The sequence below is a fragment of the Cryptotermes secundus genome, unplaced genomic scaffold (assembly GCF_002891405.2).
Source record: "Cryptotermes secundus unplaced genomic scaffold, Csec_1.0 scaffold10, whole genome shotgun sequence".
NCBI classification, from domain to species: Eukaryota; Metazoa; Arthropoda; class Insecta; order Blattodea; family Kalotermitidae; genus Cryptotermes; species Cryptotermes secundus.
Window position 1 is genome coordinate 942,664 of NW_019735554.1, and position 17,837 is coordinate 960,500.

Sequence of the window (17,837 nt, forward strand, 5' to 3'; positions counted from 1 at the left end):
TTGGGTTCCGGTGGCAATGAAAGTCTTCCTCAGGATCGTTTACGGGTCTTGGATTATGAGACAAAGGGTAATGATAATGCGACTGCACACATTACAATTGCTTACTGGTTTAATATATTATTTGCAGAACACGTCTATCCGTCGGAATCACCAAATTAGAAGTCCCTTTTGAAGCTCGGACTATATCCTTGAGTTTGGGGACATTAATTCTCCCACCCTCGCAGATATGTCTTCATCGCTTCTCATTCGATCATTCAAACGGAAGGCGGGTGTTACAACTTTGAATCCTCCAATACCATCTTACAATTATATCTCCGAAGCCGCTGGTCCAGCGATATTCCCAACGATTCCTGAGACCTCGCTGGACTGCAGCTGCGAAGTGTAATATTTCATACGATGAGCGGCATCCTTTGCTGGTAATATATGTATTTATATTGGCTTCACGTAACAACTGACACTGTGGCATCGCTATTCCGTGCCGCGGGAATATGAGTGTCAGCTGTTTATACTCCGCTTCCACCAAGTCTTACTCTTAATATCCCAATTTAATCACTACCTTAAATTGGACGACTTCAATATCTATGACAACTTCTGGAATGTAGAACACACATCAATTTTAGATAAACATTCCTTCCCCATACTTTCACAAATATATGGTTAAATGTCACTTTCATATCCCATCTGCTGCCCCTAACTGTAATATTAGAAACAAAACATGTAACTCACCATCAGAATCAGTCGGGGCAGATCTCTTCTGTCCTGGCACGGCATCCTCCAACAAAACCTGTGTAGAGGAAAAAAAAAAGAATCTAATATAAATGGTAAAGTTGTCCCTGTGTTTAATTAAACACATCGTGAAGATGTATGGTGGAGCGGAAGTGCAACTCAACAAATTCTTAACCTCATCACTAGATGGCAGTGGGTGATCAGCGTCACACCATGTCTGCTTTGATACTGGGGAAAGAGCCTGCCAATGCTGCCTATTGGATAAGAGGCTGGATGGATCCCAGAGCAGATCCAGATGCTGTGCAGAAGAAAATATCGTGCTCCTGCCAGGGACTGAACCCTGACTACTTGGACATGCAGACCACAGCACAGGCACTGCAATATTCTAGCTCCCAACCCAGACATAATGTGGCCTATTTGCTCAAGGCAAGAGGGATTGGGGGACCAAAGAAACAACTGTTGCTAGTGAGCCAGTCTGAAATTCTAGGCAACAGCCACAAAACAAACAATGGAACAACATGCATTCTAGGCAGCAGATTCTTAAGAAGCAACAACTGAACAGCAATAGAGGAACAGTGTTTTCTGTGTGGTCCATGCCATGATGTTATAACCAGGACAGTTTTGAGCGTTCAGTGCTTGGTTGAAAGTCAGGCAGTGAAGAGAAGACTTTAAGTGTTGTAGTTACAGTGATATTTGGAGTGCGTAATTCAGTGAGGCTGTTACAGTTACTGTGTTAAAATCTGCTGGCAGGAAATGACTAGTGAAGCAGACTCAAAAGACTTAGGATGTGCTGGAGTGATGGATAAAGTGTGGAAATCGGCAATAGTGTTATCATAGTTATTTGTAGTTATGACCTGTAAATAGTCAATAAATCCAACCCAAAACCCTGTCCAAAGTCACTCCTTCACATAAAATAGCTTAACCCAAAATCAAAATTAATCCTATACCTGCTCTAACCTTGCTCCAGCTCCCCAGACCTTTCCCCTCTCCCTCAACACCTATTTCCCATGTAGACCTCTCCCTTCCTTTCCTGCTCTCATATAACTGAGTTTATTTCCAACATTAGTCTGCTTGTACCTGCTCTGTTTCTTTGCTTGCGGATTTTATTTTTCCTTCCACCCTGAAGATTGAGGCGATACGTTCCTCCGAAACGTTGGTTAACACCACATCTACACAGTGCCACATCCCAGAAGACTGCTTTCTTCATAGTCACTGCCATGAAAACCTCAAATCTTACAAAATTAATTTTCCTTGTTTTTAGGCTGAGAAGTTTCCATCTGTAATCAATTATGTTTGTATCATGAAACAGTGGTAACAAACATTCAGGGGCATTTATTTGTATTTTATTTAATGTCAACAGCTCAAACTATGTAACATCAAGTGTATGGATGACAGTGGAAGGAATTGGTCATAGCCTGATGTGAATCACTATCTTGGCATTTGACTGGGAAAAACCCTAGAAGATCTCAAGTCAGGATGGTTGGTATTTTGACCAAGGTTTGAACTGGGCACCTCTCAAATACAAATCAAAAGAGTTAAAGCTACAGCCAACATGCTCAGTGACACAGAAAATGCTACCAAAGTCTGAGCCATTGTTTATGACAGAGGCGCAGAACAATGAAAATGGGATACAGAAAATAGATATGATCAGTTTTAAAAAATTAAGCTTACTTCAGGAAAGTTTTTTGTTTCCTTATCAACACCATGTTGACTAAAAAGGACATGGGTAATCAGTAGCAGGATTATTAAAAAATAAAGTAAATGTGATCTTGTCACTGACACAGACACCACAGGAAGCACAAACACCTCAGCCACTATAATGGATCTGGAATGTCTAAAAACAAATACTGGTGACAGGCAACAGCTTGCTGGCTCACAGACCAAGGAAGGCCTCCTCACACAGCACCTCTGCCTTGCAACAGCGGCACATTAAGATTGTGTGGACGGCATGTGTTCTCTGAACATATACACACTAGTGCAGGTATATAAAATATTTAAGGTTTTCACAGCAGTGGCTATACAGAGTTCTATCTTCTGTGATATAGCGCTATGTATCCTGATGAAATTAGGCTTTTCACCAGATTACATAATGTTATATCCCAGAAGACAGAACTCATAACTGAACACTATACTTCATTGAATTCATTGATAATAAGGACATACAAAAATTAGGTGTACTGTGAACAAAGCATTTAATTCGTGTTTATACTTTCCTTGCATTTGTTTATATGCACTTTGTTGACATTCTGAATGAATGAAGGACATCTTGGATGTGAACTGCATACCACTTGAATACGAAGTATGTGCACTATTACACCATGACAGCATGTAAGATAAAGATAATTTTTGATTACAGTACTGATAATGACTGATGACTGTTCTTCAGTTTTTATTTTTGTATTTAGAGCTCATCTTGTTCCTACATCCATTGATGTTCCACCCTTTTCATATCTCATGAAATAACAGGCTGAGTGTGCCAATTTAAGTAGCATTAGACATAAGGAAGATTTCACAAAATGTAATCCAAGTGATTTCAGTTTGAGTCTGAACACAGAAATTGTTAATATCAATACAGTTTCAAGTATTATGTTTTTGGACATTATCCATCGTCTTGTCTATTTTCTAAAAACCGTCCTGTTTCTTTTTAAAAACACAATGTTTTGGAGACTGGATTCTGACCCCATCCTCAGGAAAAACCTACTCAGTTGGGTCCATTAGATAGAGATAGCCCATATCTCCAGACCCAATACAGTTTATTTACAGACAGCACTGTAAGTAAATCACAAAGAATATCAACTATCTTTCTCCAAATGCAACCAGAAATGCAAAGTAAATAAGCATTCAATAGTAGGTCAGATGCTTCTTTATACTTCCCTGTATACTTCCCGCTGTTATTCTTTACTACAGCGGCACACACACAGGAAGACTACACAGGATAACACCTATACAGTGTGGAAACAAGAACTAGCCGCTGCAGCACTTTAGACATAGGGCGAGTAACCCTAACAATTTTAAATTTAAAATTAGAGAAAAAATTTTAAAGGATTTAAAAATTAGAACTAAAGATTTTATAGTGCTACTACAGGTACGTCAAAATTAACGTGTGTAAAATAATCTACGTCCAGACAGATATCAACGAAGTAGATGTTGATAATAACAAGGAAAGCGTTTTAAATGTTAAATTTTGGGCTGAGTGCAGTGTGACAGCGACGTGAGTGTTATACACCTGATGATGGCCGTGTGAGGCCGAAACATGTAGTGTAGGTGAACAAGATCAAGGACACATAATATATTGTTTGCACTCGGGACGGAATTTGTATCATATCATTTTGTGCTTAAAATTTGAAGAAATAAGTTTAAAAAAAAATAAGTTCGGTTTCTTTTGGGTACCCCCTCGTAGAGTCAAAGAGGCTATTTTGAAATGGTTGGAGACTTATTTAAAAAATAGAATGCAAAGAGTAGTGCTGCATACTTGTAACTCGACTACTACAATCTCTGAATGGAAATCTGTAAGGTTTGGTGTTACCCAGGGATCTGTCTTGGGGCCACTGTTGTTTAATGTTTATATTAATGATTTCCCAGGTACTCTTAAGGACATAGCACATACTATTTTGCACGCGGATGACACAACAATTTTAATTACCTCAAATGACCTACTCTTTGAATATTAAATTAAATAGAGTTATGACTAGGGTTTCAAGCTGGTTTCGAAATAACAATCGGGTACTTAATTTGAGTAAAACTCGCCTGATTAAATTTGTGACTCCTAAGTCTTCAAAGTATACATTATCGGTAACATATAATAATTTTATACTTAACCTTTAACGTCCGAATGTCGCGTATACAGGTCGCAAGCAGTAACCGGAGTTGGCCGAATGACGTGTGTACACGTCGCAGGACACATGCTCTCTTTGGGAGTGCTGGCAGTTTGACCTTGGGTTGGAAACCTAAACAAACCTATGTGAGGTCATGTCAGTGGTTCATTCCTTAGTTCTGAACAAAGAAATTGTTTATCTCGGTCCTGGTTTCGATACTATTTACGTTTAGACATGACTGTTTATGACCTGGTCAGTCAAATATAGCCCAGCTTTGTTTCGAGAACTGATGAGGAAATATTTATCGGTGCTTGCAAATGAGCACTTGCAAAGCCTTCAAGGAAGTGTGACGCATTCAAGGATTGGTTTTCAGTGGCATACTATCAGTCAAGAAGTCAGTGTCGGATTGTCTAATATTTCTTTATCAGTTAGAAAGTCAGTGTCAGACTGTCATATATTTTGTTATATATCATTTTTATTTTGCGTCTTGGAAGAGGTATAAACCCACTGAGCCAGTATTACTTTCTGAGTAAAAGTAATCTTCGCCACTGCAACTTTCAGTATGTGTCGGACCAGCACTCTTTTCGACCAGTATTATAATTACTTTGCATCACTATTTTGCGAATATTACCAACAGGTGAAAATGTCGCTTTGTCAATCAAAATAATTTATTCGATTTTGCTAGAAACCTCCCCTCCCCCAAGATGATTCTTCAATCGCACAAGCCGAATATGACGGTCAGTGGCGTTTCTCGGGGGAGCCAAGGTTACCTGGGGCCCAACTGAGTCGACTGGAGATGAAACATTCACAACACTGGTCAACCAAAGGGAAACAAAGACGTATTCGTTCTCAAAATATGAAGCACAGAAGCATGCTCTACTACTGTCGGCTGCCTCGAGACGTGGGTTGCACTCTGCGTGTTCTGGCTACTTCAAGACATGGCATACACGCATCAGGGTGTGAGATATCGTAAACTGTGAAGTGACGCGGTTCAAACTCACATACAGTCTGAACAAAATATTATTGTATATAGTGTGATTATATTTACAATATGACCATGATTCAAGGATGAAGAAAAAACAACGGGTAAGTCCTTTGGAATTTCATAACATATATAATAAAGATTATATTTTGCAATTCATGACAAAATAATCACAGTTAATTTTCGTTTGTAAAAATTGCTCTTCTGTGTACATGTAGAAAAATTTATTGTCTTTCAGGTTGTTTTTAGTTTTTATTTATATGTTGCATAGAACAGAAAATATGGATTTTTTTTCTGACAGTTTGCAAATTTAATTAAACAGGGTGATTTAAATACCAGCCGCAGAGGGCTCCCGGCAATTTAAAAGTCCATACGTTAAAGGTTAAAGATGTTGATAATGCTAATTTTTAGGTATGTATTTAGATTGTCAACTTAATTGGAAAAAAACAATCTGAAAACTTATTAAAGAAACTGAATACAGCATGTTTTAAGCTCAGGAAGTTACAATCCCTTGTCAGTGAACGGGTTCTTTAAATGGTCTATTTTTCTTATTATCAGTCTCAGCTTGAATATAGTATTATATTCTGGGGTTCTTCTCCAGTTATGAAAAGTTTATTTGTTGCCCAAAAAAGAGCGATTAGGGTTATGCTGAGATTGAGTCCTGGAAACTCGTGTAGAGAGGCGTGTTATATTCATCCACTATGGTTTATAATAATCTTCCTCAAAATATACAAAGGATGGTGATAATGTGAAGATTTTTAAACACACACTGAAAAGTTTCCTCACAACAAATGCTTTCTATTCAATAGATGAATATATTTCTGCTAAGCATGTATAGCATTTAATAACTATATTCCTTGTAATTCTGTTTATGAATGACAATGTAAATTACGGTTATTTGGTGCTTTTGGTTGTGTGTGGTTGTTTGCTGTTGACACGATTGTACTTCTGCAATTAAATCTTATTTTGAAAAGTTCAATATCCGGTCCAATTCGGACAACAGATCAGTGAATTTATGAATTATGTATGTATGTAATCACAGAAAGATCAAATAAATCAATTGGTAACTAAGCTGAGTGAGGCTAGTTTTCTATTAGAACCCTATCTGTAGTTATGACTCAGGAGAGCTTAAGGATGATTTATTTTGCATATGTACATTCCATTATGTCATACAGAACAATATTTTGGGGCAATTCGACTCATGGTAATTTAATTTTCAAAATCCAAAAAAGAATAGTGAAAATTATTATGAAGGCAAGAAGTAAGGACTCCTGTCTTCCATTGTTCAGGCAATTAAATATTCTGCCCTTATATTCTCAATATATATTTTCTGTACCAGTATTTGTAGTTAAGAATTTGGATATATTCAAATTTAATTCTGCTATACACAGCATTAACACTAGACAAGGCTCAGACTTACATTTCCATCTAATAATTAACTAAAGTGCAGAAGGGTGTATATTATTCAGGGATTAGGATTGTCAATAATGTACCACAAGGCAGAAGGAATCTATTAAATGATATTACTAAATTCAAAGAAGATCTAAAAAAGTTNTAAATCTTATTTTGAAAAGTTCAATATCCGGTCCAATTCGGACAACAGATCAGTGAATTTATGAATTATGTATGTATGTAATCACAGAAAGATCAAATAAATCAATTGGTAACTAAGCTGAGTGAGGCTAGTTTTCTATTAGAACCCTATCTGTAGTTATGACTCAGGAGAGCTTAAGGATGATTTATTTTGCATATGTACATTCCATTATGTCATACAGAACAATATTTTGGGGCAATTCGACTCATGGTAATTTAATTTTCAAAATCCAAAAAAGAATAGTGAAAATTATTATGAAGGCAAGAAGTAAGGACTCCTGTCTTCCATTGTTCAGGCAATTAAATATTCTGCCCTTATATTCTCAATATATATTTTCTGTACCAGTATTTGTAGTTAAGAATTTGGATATATTCAAATTTAATTCTGCTATACACAGCATTAACACTAGACAAGGCTCAGACTTACATTTCCATCTAATAATTAACTAAAGTGCAGAAGGGTGTATATTATTCAGGGATTAGGATTGTCAATAATGTACCACAAGGCAGAAGGAATCTATTAAATGATATTACTAAATTCAAAGAAGATCTAAAAAAGTTTCTTCTTGCTGGTTCATTTTATTCCTTCAATGAATATTATGAATGGAACACAAGGGGTAATCTTGGTTCTTATAAACAGTACAGGATGATTCATATAGAACCAGCCCGACGAAATGAGCTGTAATATAAAATATACCATACATGTCTTATCTTGGATTGTGTGCCATGATCAGAGGTGTTGAAAGTGTCCACCGTTTTCAAGTAGGCACACCTCCACCCGCATTTGTATATTCGCCATGACTCACTGCAGTGTTTCTTCAGTGATGTTCCTGATTTCAGCCGAAATGTTGTCCTTTAAATCCTGTAACGTACGTGGTTAGTTTGCATACACCCTGTACTTCAGTAAACCCCAGAGAAAAGAATCCGGGCTGGTAAGGTCGGGGGATTTTGGGGGCCACATATTTTTAGAGATGACGCAGTTGAGGAAGAAGTTCTCAATCAGTTCCATGGGCATGTTGGATGTGTGGCATGTCGCTGAATCCTGCTGAAAATAACCCTGTGTAAGTTCCACATCATCCAGCTGCTGCATGAAAACGTAAAAAATACGGCAGTATATGGTGCTGTCCACGGTCATGTCGAAGAAGATCGGTCCAATAATTCGTAAACCAGAAATGGCACACCACACACCCACTTTTTGTGGGTGTAGTGGTGATTCAGCAATTTCATGCGGGTTTTCAGATGCCCAGATCCTGGAATTTTGTGTGTTTACATATCCTGATATGGGGAACCATGCTTCATCACTAAACCATGTGATATCCAAAATTCTGGGGTTATTGTGCATGAATTCCAGAAACCATAAACAGTACCGTACCCGTTTATCTTTATCAACATCACCCAATTCCTGAACACTGGTGATCTTGTAGGGACAAAGATTCACTTTCTTTGCAGCCCATTGACAAGTTGAATAAGAATACCCTGTTTCCTGGCTCAGACGTCGTAATGATTTTTTGGGGGACTGCAGTAACCTGTCCCGCACAATTGCAATCATTTCTTCTGGCATTTCTGGGCGGTTTTTACCACGTCCACTTAAAAGTGTCCCTGTCCTTTCCAATTTCTGAGCCAAGGACTGTATAGTCGATTTCGCTGGCTTCTTGCAAACTCCAAACTTCCTCCTGAATTCCAATTGTGTTCGCAATCAAGGCTGTCACCCAGTACGTGCGCACGAGAAACACTCACTGTTCAACAGTGTACTCCATGACTGTCTCCTGCGCACTGCAGACATGTTTTGGGATTGTCCTTGACCTTGCAGCATAAGGGCTGCCACTTGCCGGATCATGCACACACCACTCGACTCAGCACGGCCCACAGATTATTATGTCGTAATTGTGAGCAGTTATATGCATCATCTGCGGAATTATTAGCAAATTAATCGGGCTGGTTCCATACGATTCACCCTGTATTTAAAATTAACCTTGACAAGTCCTATTAACAAAAAATATATAAATAACCACCTATTGTTTATCTACATTTATACCTACTATGGCTTTTATTTATTTTAAATGTACAGCCTCTTGTTGTTTTATGAATGTGTGTATTTATTATGATAATAGTCATTTAATACACTTCTGAGAGAATATATTTATTTGTATTTATTCTTGATGCATGTTAGATATTACTATAGTTTTCTTTTGACGTGTGAGTGATGCAATACACATTATTTGATATTGTATTGTTTACTGGTAATATCTATTCAGATGCATTGTCTTTACAAACTGGATGAATTTTATTAGATGAATGGTCAATATGCTTTTCATCTAGTATTTAAGTCTTGTTGTAGTTACATTTTATTATGTTCAGTGATCGTGTCATGTATGTTTTACTATGTTATTCTGACTGTTCCAATGACTGGTTTGAACATTTGTTTTGATATCTGACCAGAGTTGTTGGAACGGCTGCTGTACTGCGATGTGGAAAGCAAATGGAAAAACTACCACATTATCACTTTTCCTGGAGAGTCTCTTTCCAAAAACGGACACCATGTATGCAAGATGTTTCCTCTGGAGACAAAACAATCTGGAGGTAAACTACTCCCCCAATCGGATATCCGGGGGGGGGAGTGTTTCTAGAGGAAATGTCATGCAGGCGTTACAACAAGAAAAAGTGCGAAGATCAGAAGGAACATCATGGCTACAAGATTGGAACAAGGAATGTAAAGACCTTGAATCAAGCAGGAAAATTGGAGAATTTGAAAATGGAAATGCAGAAGAATGAGGTGTCTGTTCTAGGTGTCAGCGAAGTGCGGTGGAAAGGACAAGGTGAAATAAGAAATGGTGATTATACAGTGTATTGTTCCGGAGGTGAACGGGCTGAAAGAGGTGTGGCAATAGTGGTGCATAAAAGTGTAGTGAGGAGTGTTGTTAAGAAGATTGCTTGTAATGACAGAATTATTGCTCTGAAGTTAAAGGCGGAACCGGTAGATATACTGATTATACAAGTGTACATGCCAACATCAGAGTATGAAGATGATGAAGTGGAAAAAGTGTATGACACAATTGAAGAAATTCTTCAGGAAGATGGAAGAGGAGACACAAACAGCATCATATTGGGAGACTGGAACAGCATTGTTGGAGATGAACCATATCAGAATATTGTTGGATCACATGGACTAGGAAGACGGAATCACAGAGGTCAAATGCTTATTGACTTTTGTGAACGAAATGGATTGATTGTTACCAACACTTGGTTCAAGAAGCCAAAGAGAAGAATTTACACATGGAAGGCACCTGGGGATTGGAAGAGGCATCAGCTGGACTACATCCTTGTGAAACATCGATTCAGAAACAGTGTGAAGGATGTGAAGACGCTTCCTGGGGCAGACATTGACTCTGACCACAACTTGCTGGTTGCCAAGTTCCGAACCAGGTTGAAGAAAATTATAGGATTTCGAAAGCGCAGACCCAGATGGGATTTGGAGAAGTTATATGCTCAAAGACAAAGCGTGCAAGAGACTCTAGAAGAGAAACTCGGTGCAATTGAAGGTGAAAGCGGAAATGCTGAAGCGCAGTGGAACGATATAAAAGAATGCATGTTAGATACTATCAGTGATTTGGTAGGTAAAGTTGAGAAGATAGCAAGAAAACCATGGGTTACACAGGAGATGATGAGTAAAATGGAGGAGCGAAGGAAATGGAAGAATGTCAACAATGAAGAAGGCAGGAGGAAATACAGGAGACTGAGGAATGAATTGAAAAGAGCCACGGACAGGGCCAAAAAGGAATATCTTGAGAAGATATGTAATGAGATTATGGAATTTCAAAGAACAGGCCGTTATGATTTGATGTACATGAAGACAAAAGAACTAGGATGGAAAGAGAATCATGGGATTCAAAATGTTGGCATCGAAGACTCCCAGGGGAATAGAATAGTAGATCAGAGGCAAGTGCTGAAAATTTGGGAAAATTATATTTCAGAACTATATGATCGACCTAATCGGCCAGAAACCTTAGAAGTTGAACCGGAAGAAGAAGTAGATACAGACGAGAAAGGACCATATATTTTACAAAGTGAGGTGGAAAAAGCTATCAAGGAAATGAGGAAGGGAAAGGCTACAGGAGATGATGATGTACCTGGAGATGTGCTCAAGTTACTGGGAGAAGGTGGTTTGAAAACACTGACAAAACTAATGAACACCATATATGAAAGTGGAGAGTGGCCCAAGGACTTTACAGAAGTTACAATGATTGCCTTAAAGAAAAAGACAAAAGCTACAAAATGCAGCGACCATCGCACAATAAGTCTTATTGCACATACAGCAAAGATAATAGCAAAGATACTTAAAAGAAGAATTGAAAGGAAAATAGAGGATGTACTTGGAGAAGATCAGTTTGGATTTAGAAGAGGAAAAGGAACCAGGGATGCAATTGGGATGATGAGAATTATAGCGGAACGAACTTTGGAGATAGATGAAGAACTGTGTGTTTGCTTTACAGACTGGCATAAGGCATTTGACCGTGTAAACTGGACTAAATTAATGCAGATCCTAAAGGAAACAGGTATTGATTGGCGTGAAAGAAGACGGATTAGCAAATTCTACATGGATCAGAAAGTTAGAGTACGAGTGGACAAAGGAGAGACAAGAAGTGTGCACATTTGAAGACGAGTTCGACAAGGATGCTGTTTATCACCAATTTTGTTCAACTTGTACAGCGAATGCCTTACCAAGGAAGCTCTCGATGGGCTCGGAGACTTCACATTAGGAGGTCAAATTATTCAAATTGTGAAATATCCAGATGACCTTGTGTTAATGGCTAAGGAAGAAACTGTGCTACAGGGCATGATTGATAGACTAATTGAAATTGGAAGGTGCTATGGCATGGAAATGAATGTGGACAAAACAAACGTAATGAAAATTTCGAGGCAACCAACCCCAGTCACAATAAAGATAGACCAAAAACAACTGGAGAATGTGAAGTGTTTTAAATATTTGGGCAGCTTGTTAACAGATGATGGAAGGTGTATGTGTGAAATTAAATCCAGGATTGCCATGGCAAAAGCTGCATTTAGCAAGAAGAAGAATCTTTTTACTGCCAAATTGGACTTAAATTTGAGGAAGAAACTAGTGAAATGCTACATTTGGAGCATAGCTCTGTATGGGCTGAAACATGGACACTTAGGGCAGTAGATCAGAAACGTCTGGACAGTTTCAAAATGTGGTGTTGGAGAAGGATGGAGAGGATCAGTTGGATCAATTTTGTGAGAAATGAAGAAGTGTTAATTAGAGTCAGTGAGCAGAGGAATATCCTACACGAAATAAGAAAACGGAAGGCTAATTGGATTGGTCATGTTTTACGCAGAAACTGCCTTCTAAAAGAAGTTATCAAAGGAAAGATAGAGGGGCGGATAGAAGTGACCAGAAGACGAGGAAGAAGACGTAAGATGATGTTGGATGACCTTGGGGACAGAAGAGGATACTGTCATTTGAAGGAGAAAGCTCTAGATCGCATTAAGTGGAGGAATTGTTTTGGAAGAGACTGTGGACCTGTTGTCTGACAGATTACTGATGATGATGATCTGACATATTCTATATCCAATGGTATGTGAATTATTTTCTCACCCTGCAACGGGATCTACTTGAATACATTAAATATGAATGAATGAATGAATGAATGAATGAATGTAGTTACTATCTGTCAATAAATCCAATCTCCATCCAAATCCCCATCTATAATAGTCACTCATACACATAAAAAATATTAAAACTTACTATAATACCTGTCAACACAACTTTAGTGATGACTAATTTCAACCCAGTGAGTGAAACTTTAATATTACTCATTTATTATATGTTTTCCTAATTAGTGTACCACCTGATGGCAATGTGTGACGCTAATAACATTTGTGGTTTTCAATAAAAACGTTAGTAATCTTTGAAATTATGTCAATGGTTATTAAAGTAAATTTAAATTTCATTACTTTCAAAATTACTAAACACAAAAAGATGCAGAATTTAAAAATAAAAAATAACACTGCAGTGGTCTGGCAATGGAACCTGAATTTATACTGATTACAATGACATTCATTAATGGTGGCTTCAAGAACATCAGTTACACTTCCACTTTACCAATATTTCAATAGCTTTGTTATAGTCCTGCTCCAGTTATGGCTTACCACTTCACCAGTACTGATTTCAGCCCTTTCAGCCGTCACTCCAACGTTTTCTGTAAAATAAAAAATATATATATATTACATAAAATGACAGCCATGCACAAATCAGCAAACGAAATCAAAACTTATAGTTACATATTCCCTTCCAGGGGCCAGTGCCCCTTCACACTTGAAATTAAGAATTTTTGGTTTATTTCCCCACGCTTCGTAAACACGTGAAACATCTACCGTAAACATTAGCATATCAAAAGGTGCTACCATTCCCTGGTGACGATGGGGCCTCCGAAGCTGTCTTTTCTGCAGATGATGACATCTTCGTAATTCATACAGCTCTTTACAGTTTAGTATTGATTTTAAAATGTCTTAAAACTTATACACAACTAACGTCTGTTCGATATATTATACATTTAAATGTACTTTTTTTTTCAGCTTTTCCTGACGCTATAACACATTCCACATCCCACTGAATATACTAACGAGCCTAACGAAATATTTCCTTGGAAACGCTGCACACTACTTTCAAGGTTGGCAACCCCTACTGCATGTAAACTTTAATCGAAGTGATCGAAGTTAACTATCGTTATCTATTTCATATGACTTAGGAAATGATAGGTAGGAAAGTTCCATGCAGTAAAGATTGGTATGCAGCAAAATTCTGTAAACACCAGATTTGATTAATAAAAATTATGACATGAAGTAATTTCGTGCAGGTTTCAGTGAGCATATCTGCTAACAATCAATGAGGTTACCTATTACAGGAAAAGGTAGGCCTGATTGATTCGATTGAAGTCGAGGGGTTCGCTATTAGAAGGACACTAAAGTTATACAATGAAAATATTATGTCAGAAAAAGGTAAAATAATATAACGTCGTTTAGAATGTATTATTATTATTATTATTATTATTATTATTATTATTATTATTATTATTATTATTATTAAAATACATTTCTGTGATCCAACAGTCACTCCGTAGGGCTGGATATAAAAATTGTCATATATCATGTCGGAGACAAACAGTCACATGCAATAGAATACAGATACACATTAAATGTAATATGTAAAATCTAAAGTACAAAGTAATAACAAATCAAGCCTCTTGGAAAAAAATACAAGTTGTCAGTAAATAAAACATAAAAATATAAAATAATAAATAAGGCCTTTTGCAAAAAAAGCGCAAGTTGTCAATCCAATTATAACAAATTAGAAAGGAAAATATTAAATATTTAATTAAAATATTTAACGGCTGTATGCGTAATTTTTCAGGTTAAAGGTAATGTTTTGTATTCATATTCGCAGAGCAACACCGGGTTCACTTTGGAGAAGATGCTGATTGTTTCGGTAAAGATAATGAAATTGTTATACAGAAACAAGATGATTGCCAGTTAACAGCGCACCTTGGATTTTTGCAACTGGGGCACCGATATGAAATACATTTGACTTTACCGAGGTCTCAGTGCGAAATGTATGGCACAGCTGAATTGAAGGAGTCATTGACTGAAAAAGTTCCCAATGTAAACTGCAGATTGCTTGCAGTATCATCTGACAAAAAAGACATTATATTAAAGTTGGAACTGTTTGCATATAAGGAGAAATTATTGAAGGAAGAACTTCGTTTAGAACGTTCTGATACTAAAGCTTTGTTGATGCTTGTGGTACTGGCTAGAGTCTTAGGTAAGTGTAATCAGAAGGTTGTGCCATAGCTCAGGTGGTTAGTTGCTGGCTTCCAGCCACAGCTGCCTGGGTTGGAGTCCAGGTTTGGTCATGTGGGATTTGTGGTGGACAAAGTGGTGCTGAGGCAGGTTTTATCTTGAGTACTTTGGTTTCCCCTGCCAATCTTCATTCCATAATCACCACAATCTATCGTCTGGGGCTCGTACAATAGGCCAGTAGTAGCTGCAGTACCAAGTAGACTCAGTCTCGCGCTACTAAGAATAACAACAAAAAAAAAGTGTAATCAGAGCATGTATTTGTGGTGATGAAACAAAAATGTATAGTGACATTAAAGTTTGATTTATTAACTCTTCAATTGTACAGTGGTATATGTATGTAATGTTTAAATCACTGGGAATTTCTGGCTTACAGGCAGAGGAAAGGGAACCCCTTTGCTTAGAAATGGGATCAAATCCATTGGAGTTGAACTGGATGATGAGTCGGAAGCATCAGATTGGCAAGGATTTGATTGACTTCGTAGAACTGGAAATATAATAAAGTGGTTTAAAATTGAATACACATGGACCTTATTTTGTACAGTTCAATGAATTGAAATTGTGGAGTCAAGACACTGTTCAGCTTTGACATTTTATGCTGATGAATATTATGTTGCCCTTGGTGCTCATCTTTAATGTGAATGAAACCTAATGTTGGAAAGTTAGTTTAAATTATATGTACATTCAAGCAGCATAATATTCCAGCCATTGTGACTAGATTTTTTATTACAAATGATAAAACAATTCCGCCCAGTGTGACTGTTGAAGCTTTTACTACTTCACCTCTTAGCACCCTAACACGTTTTGGTCCCTATAGACCATCATCAGAGGGAACATCAGTACTTCTAGAAACTACTATTACATTAGGTGTTTTGATTTTTAAATACATAAATATACAATATTTGTAATATATACTCTATACAAAATCCAAATTTCTTACAACTACAGCAACTGTCCTTGATGCATTAAAGTTTCTTCTTTTTAACTTTTTGTTATTTAAGTTAAAATTCTTTAACCGAATTGGTTCGTGTCCCTTGTCCTTTCGTTTTTCTTGACGGGGCCAAACTTGTGCCTCCTGTCTTTCTTGGGAAGGTAGTTCTTGTTGTCCTATGTTTGTTCGTAGCATGCTGTGTTATTTTTTTATCATTTTTATATTGCATGCTGATGTAAAAGGATTTTTACTTTGTTGACCAGTTCTACAGCTCTGTGCTTCATGGCACGTGGTGCACCACCAGCTGCAAGTCACATGCGAATTTTGCCTGCGAATCAGCATGCCTGATGTCCGATAATGTTCGGAATGAAGTAGTTACAATTCACAGATAGCAGGAAGTGTTGAAAATGCTGTCACTCTGCATGTAGATATCTTGCACACTGAATTGTTTCATTAAAAAACACAGATACAGCAATCCTTCTTGCACTTAACACCAGCTTTCACTGGATGGAGCAGGGCTTCATGAGTTAGATGTCAATTCTGTGAACTCCAGTAGCGATTATTTTGCACATTTATATATCCTTGATAGTGAAACCACACTTTATCAGCAAAGAATGTCAATTGAAGATGCAGTCTCACCTTCAATGACAGACCACAGAAACCAACTGCAAAACTGAATCCTGCTATTACGAGTCCCATTGTTCTAAGTTTATTCACCAAACTGTTAATTGTCTGTCTACTGGGAACTCTTTCATCACAAAATTTTCGCCAACATTTTCTAGCAGATCCATATTTCGCATAGGTGTCATATGGAAAAACATGTTGCTCTTAAAGTATACTACATCATGACGTATCACACACACACTGCTCACTAACTGTAACTGAAAACAAATGGCTGATGGAGCTGATAATTGCTGCCTTCTGCTGACAAATTATAAACTCCCGTGCGTGAATGGTACTGGTTACCATGAAACATAATGCTGTCAAGCAGTCCAAATGTCAATTACTTCACTTCATTCCAAATGTTATCAGGCATGCTGATTCATCAGCAAAAATCTGTATGTGCTTCACAGCAAGCAGTGCATCGGTTACCATAAACCGGTCAACAGAGTTTAAAAAAAAAACTCTGTACAAGGCCTATACAGGACACAGATATTGTACACAGCAAGTGTTCTTTCCTGAGAGGGCTGTATTACCCCATTCCCTCCCCAATCATATAAAAGAGACTTCATGTCTCAATTGAAACTTTGTGTAGATGCATGCTCACGTATATTCATACTGTGTGGAGATATAGTGATAATGTAGCATCATGTTATTGTAACAGTATTTGAAGAAAACTAATGGAATTTCCATCTTATTGTTGCAAATCACAACCTCATAGGTGGAAAAATGTGTAATTTTACAGGACAAATAATAAAATAATTAAAATTTAATGTTTGCTGCTTATAAAATCTGATATTGTTCTCAGATGCTACACTTGAAAATCTCAGTTTGCAGATATTAATGAAATATAAAATTATTGTAAGAACATTGCATAGGAGGGGTTTATTGTTAAATGACAAAAACTATAAGCGTAATAATGATGATAACAGTAAAAAAGTGTTGGTTTTCTTTTAGATTTGAACAAGCATCAGATTTTAACTTGAAATTATCATTAAAAGCAATAACCCTACCTAATAAATAATTTAAGTTCTTAACAAATGTCTGATCCTTGATTCTGCTATGAGAAGCATAAACAAATTCCTCAAGCCATCATCTTTCTTTTAGTAAGTTCTTCGCATGTGTCACTGGTCAGCTTTAAAGTAAATTCGTATTTCTGTCATGTATTTTCTTAATAGTGTTGATATCATGGTTAAATAAAGTAAGTCTAGTTTTTCATTCAAGGGATTCTTACCACATAAATCTGATAGAGAATCAG

The 17,837-nt window shown here is 37.2% G+C and overlaps 2 protein-coding genes across 7 annotated transcripts in view; one reads left to right on the forward strand and one right to left on the reverse strand.

Annotated features, from left to right (window-relative positions):
* LOC111869511 (double-stranded RNA-specific editase 1) overlaps positions 1-13,803 on the reverse strand; it is an 83,618-nt gene extending 69,815 nt beyond the window's left edge. For 2 of the 5 annotated variants that reach the window (XR_004513561.1, XM_033753458.1), the window contains exons 1-4: positions 13,540-13,803; positions 13,285-13,334; positions 4,546-4,683; positions 727-784 (exon numbers count right to left, since the gene is read on the reverse strand). Coding sequence is in view for 4 of the 5 variants with exons in the window: in XM_033753458.1 (XP_033609349.1) it covers positions 727-784; positions 4,546-4,683; positions 13,285-13,334; positions 13,540-13,594 (301 nt within the window). In the remaining variant the exon portion in view is untranslated. The remainder of the gene's footprint in view (positions 1-726; positions 785-4,545; positions 4,684-13,284; positions 13,335-13,539) is intronic. The other 3 variants (XM_033753460.1, XM_033753459.1, XM_023861086.2) reach the window with 2 other exon arrangements.
* A 28-nt stretch (positions 13,804-13,831) lies between these two features.
* On the forward strand, positions 13,832-15,747 carry LOC111869515 (UPF0687 protein C20orf27 homolog). 2 transcript variants are annotated; one of them, XM_023861091.2, is made up of 3 exons: positions 13,832-14,045; positions 14,579-14,953; positions 15,365-15,747. In XM_023861091.2, the coding sequence occupies exons 1-3, from the start codon at positions 14,021-14,023 to the stop codon at positions 15,463-15,465; spliced, it is 501 nt and encodes a 166-aa protein (XP_023716859.1). In that variant the 5' UTR covers positions 13,832-14,020; the 3' UTR covers positions 15,466-15,747. The 2 variants fall into 2 exon arrangements, with proteins under 2 accessions (XP_023716859.1, XP_023716860.1); XM_023861092.2 differs by having other exon boundaries at positions 13,833-14,133.
* The last annotated feature ends 2,090 nt before the right edge of the window (positions 15,748-17,837 follow it).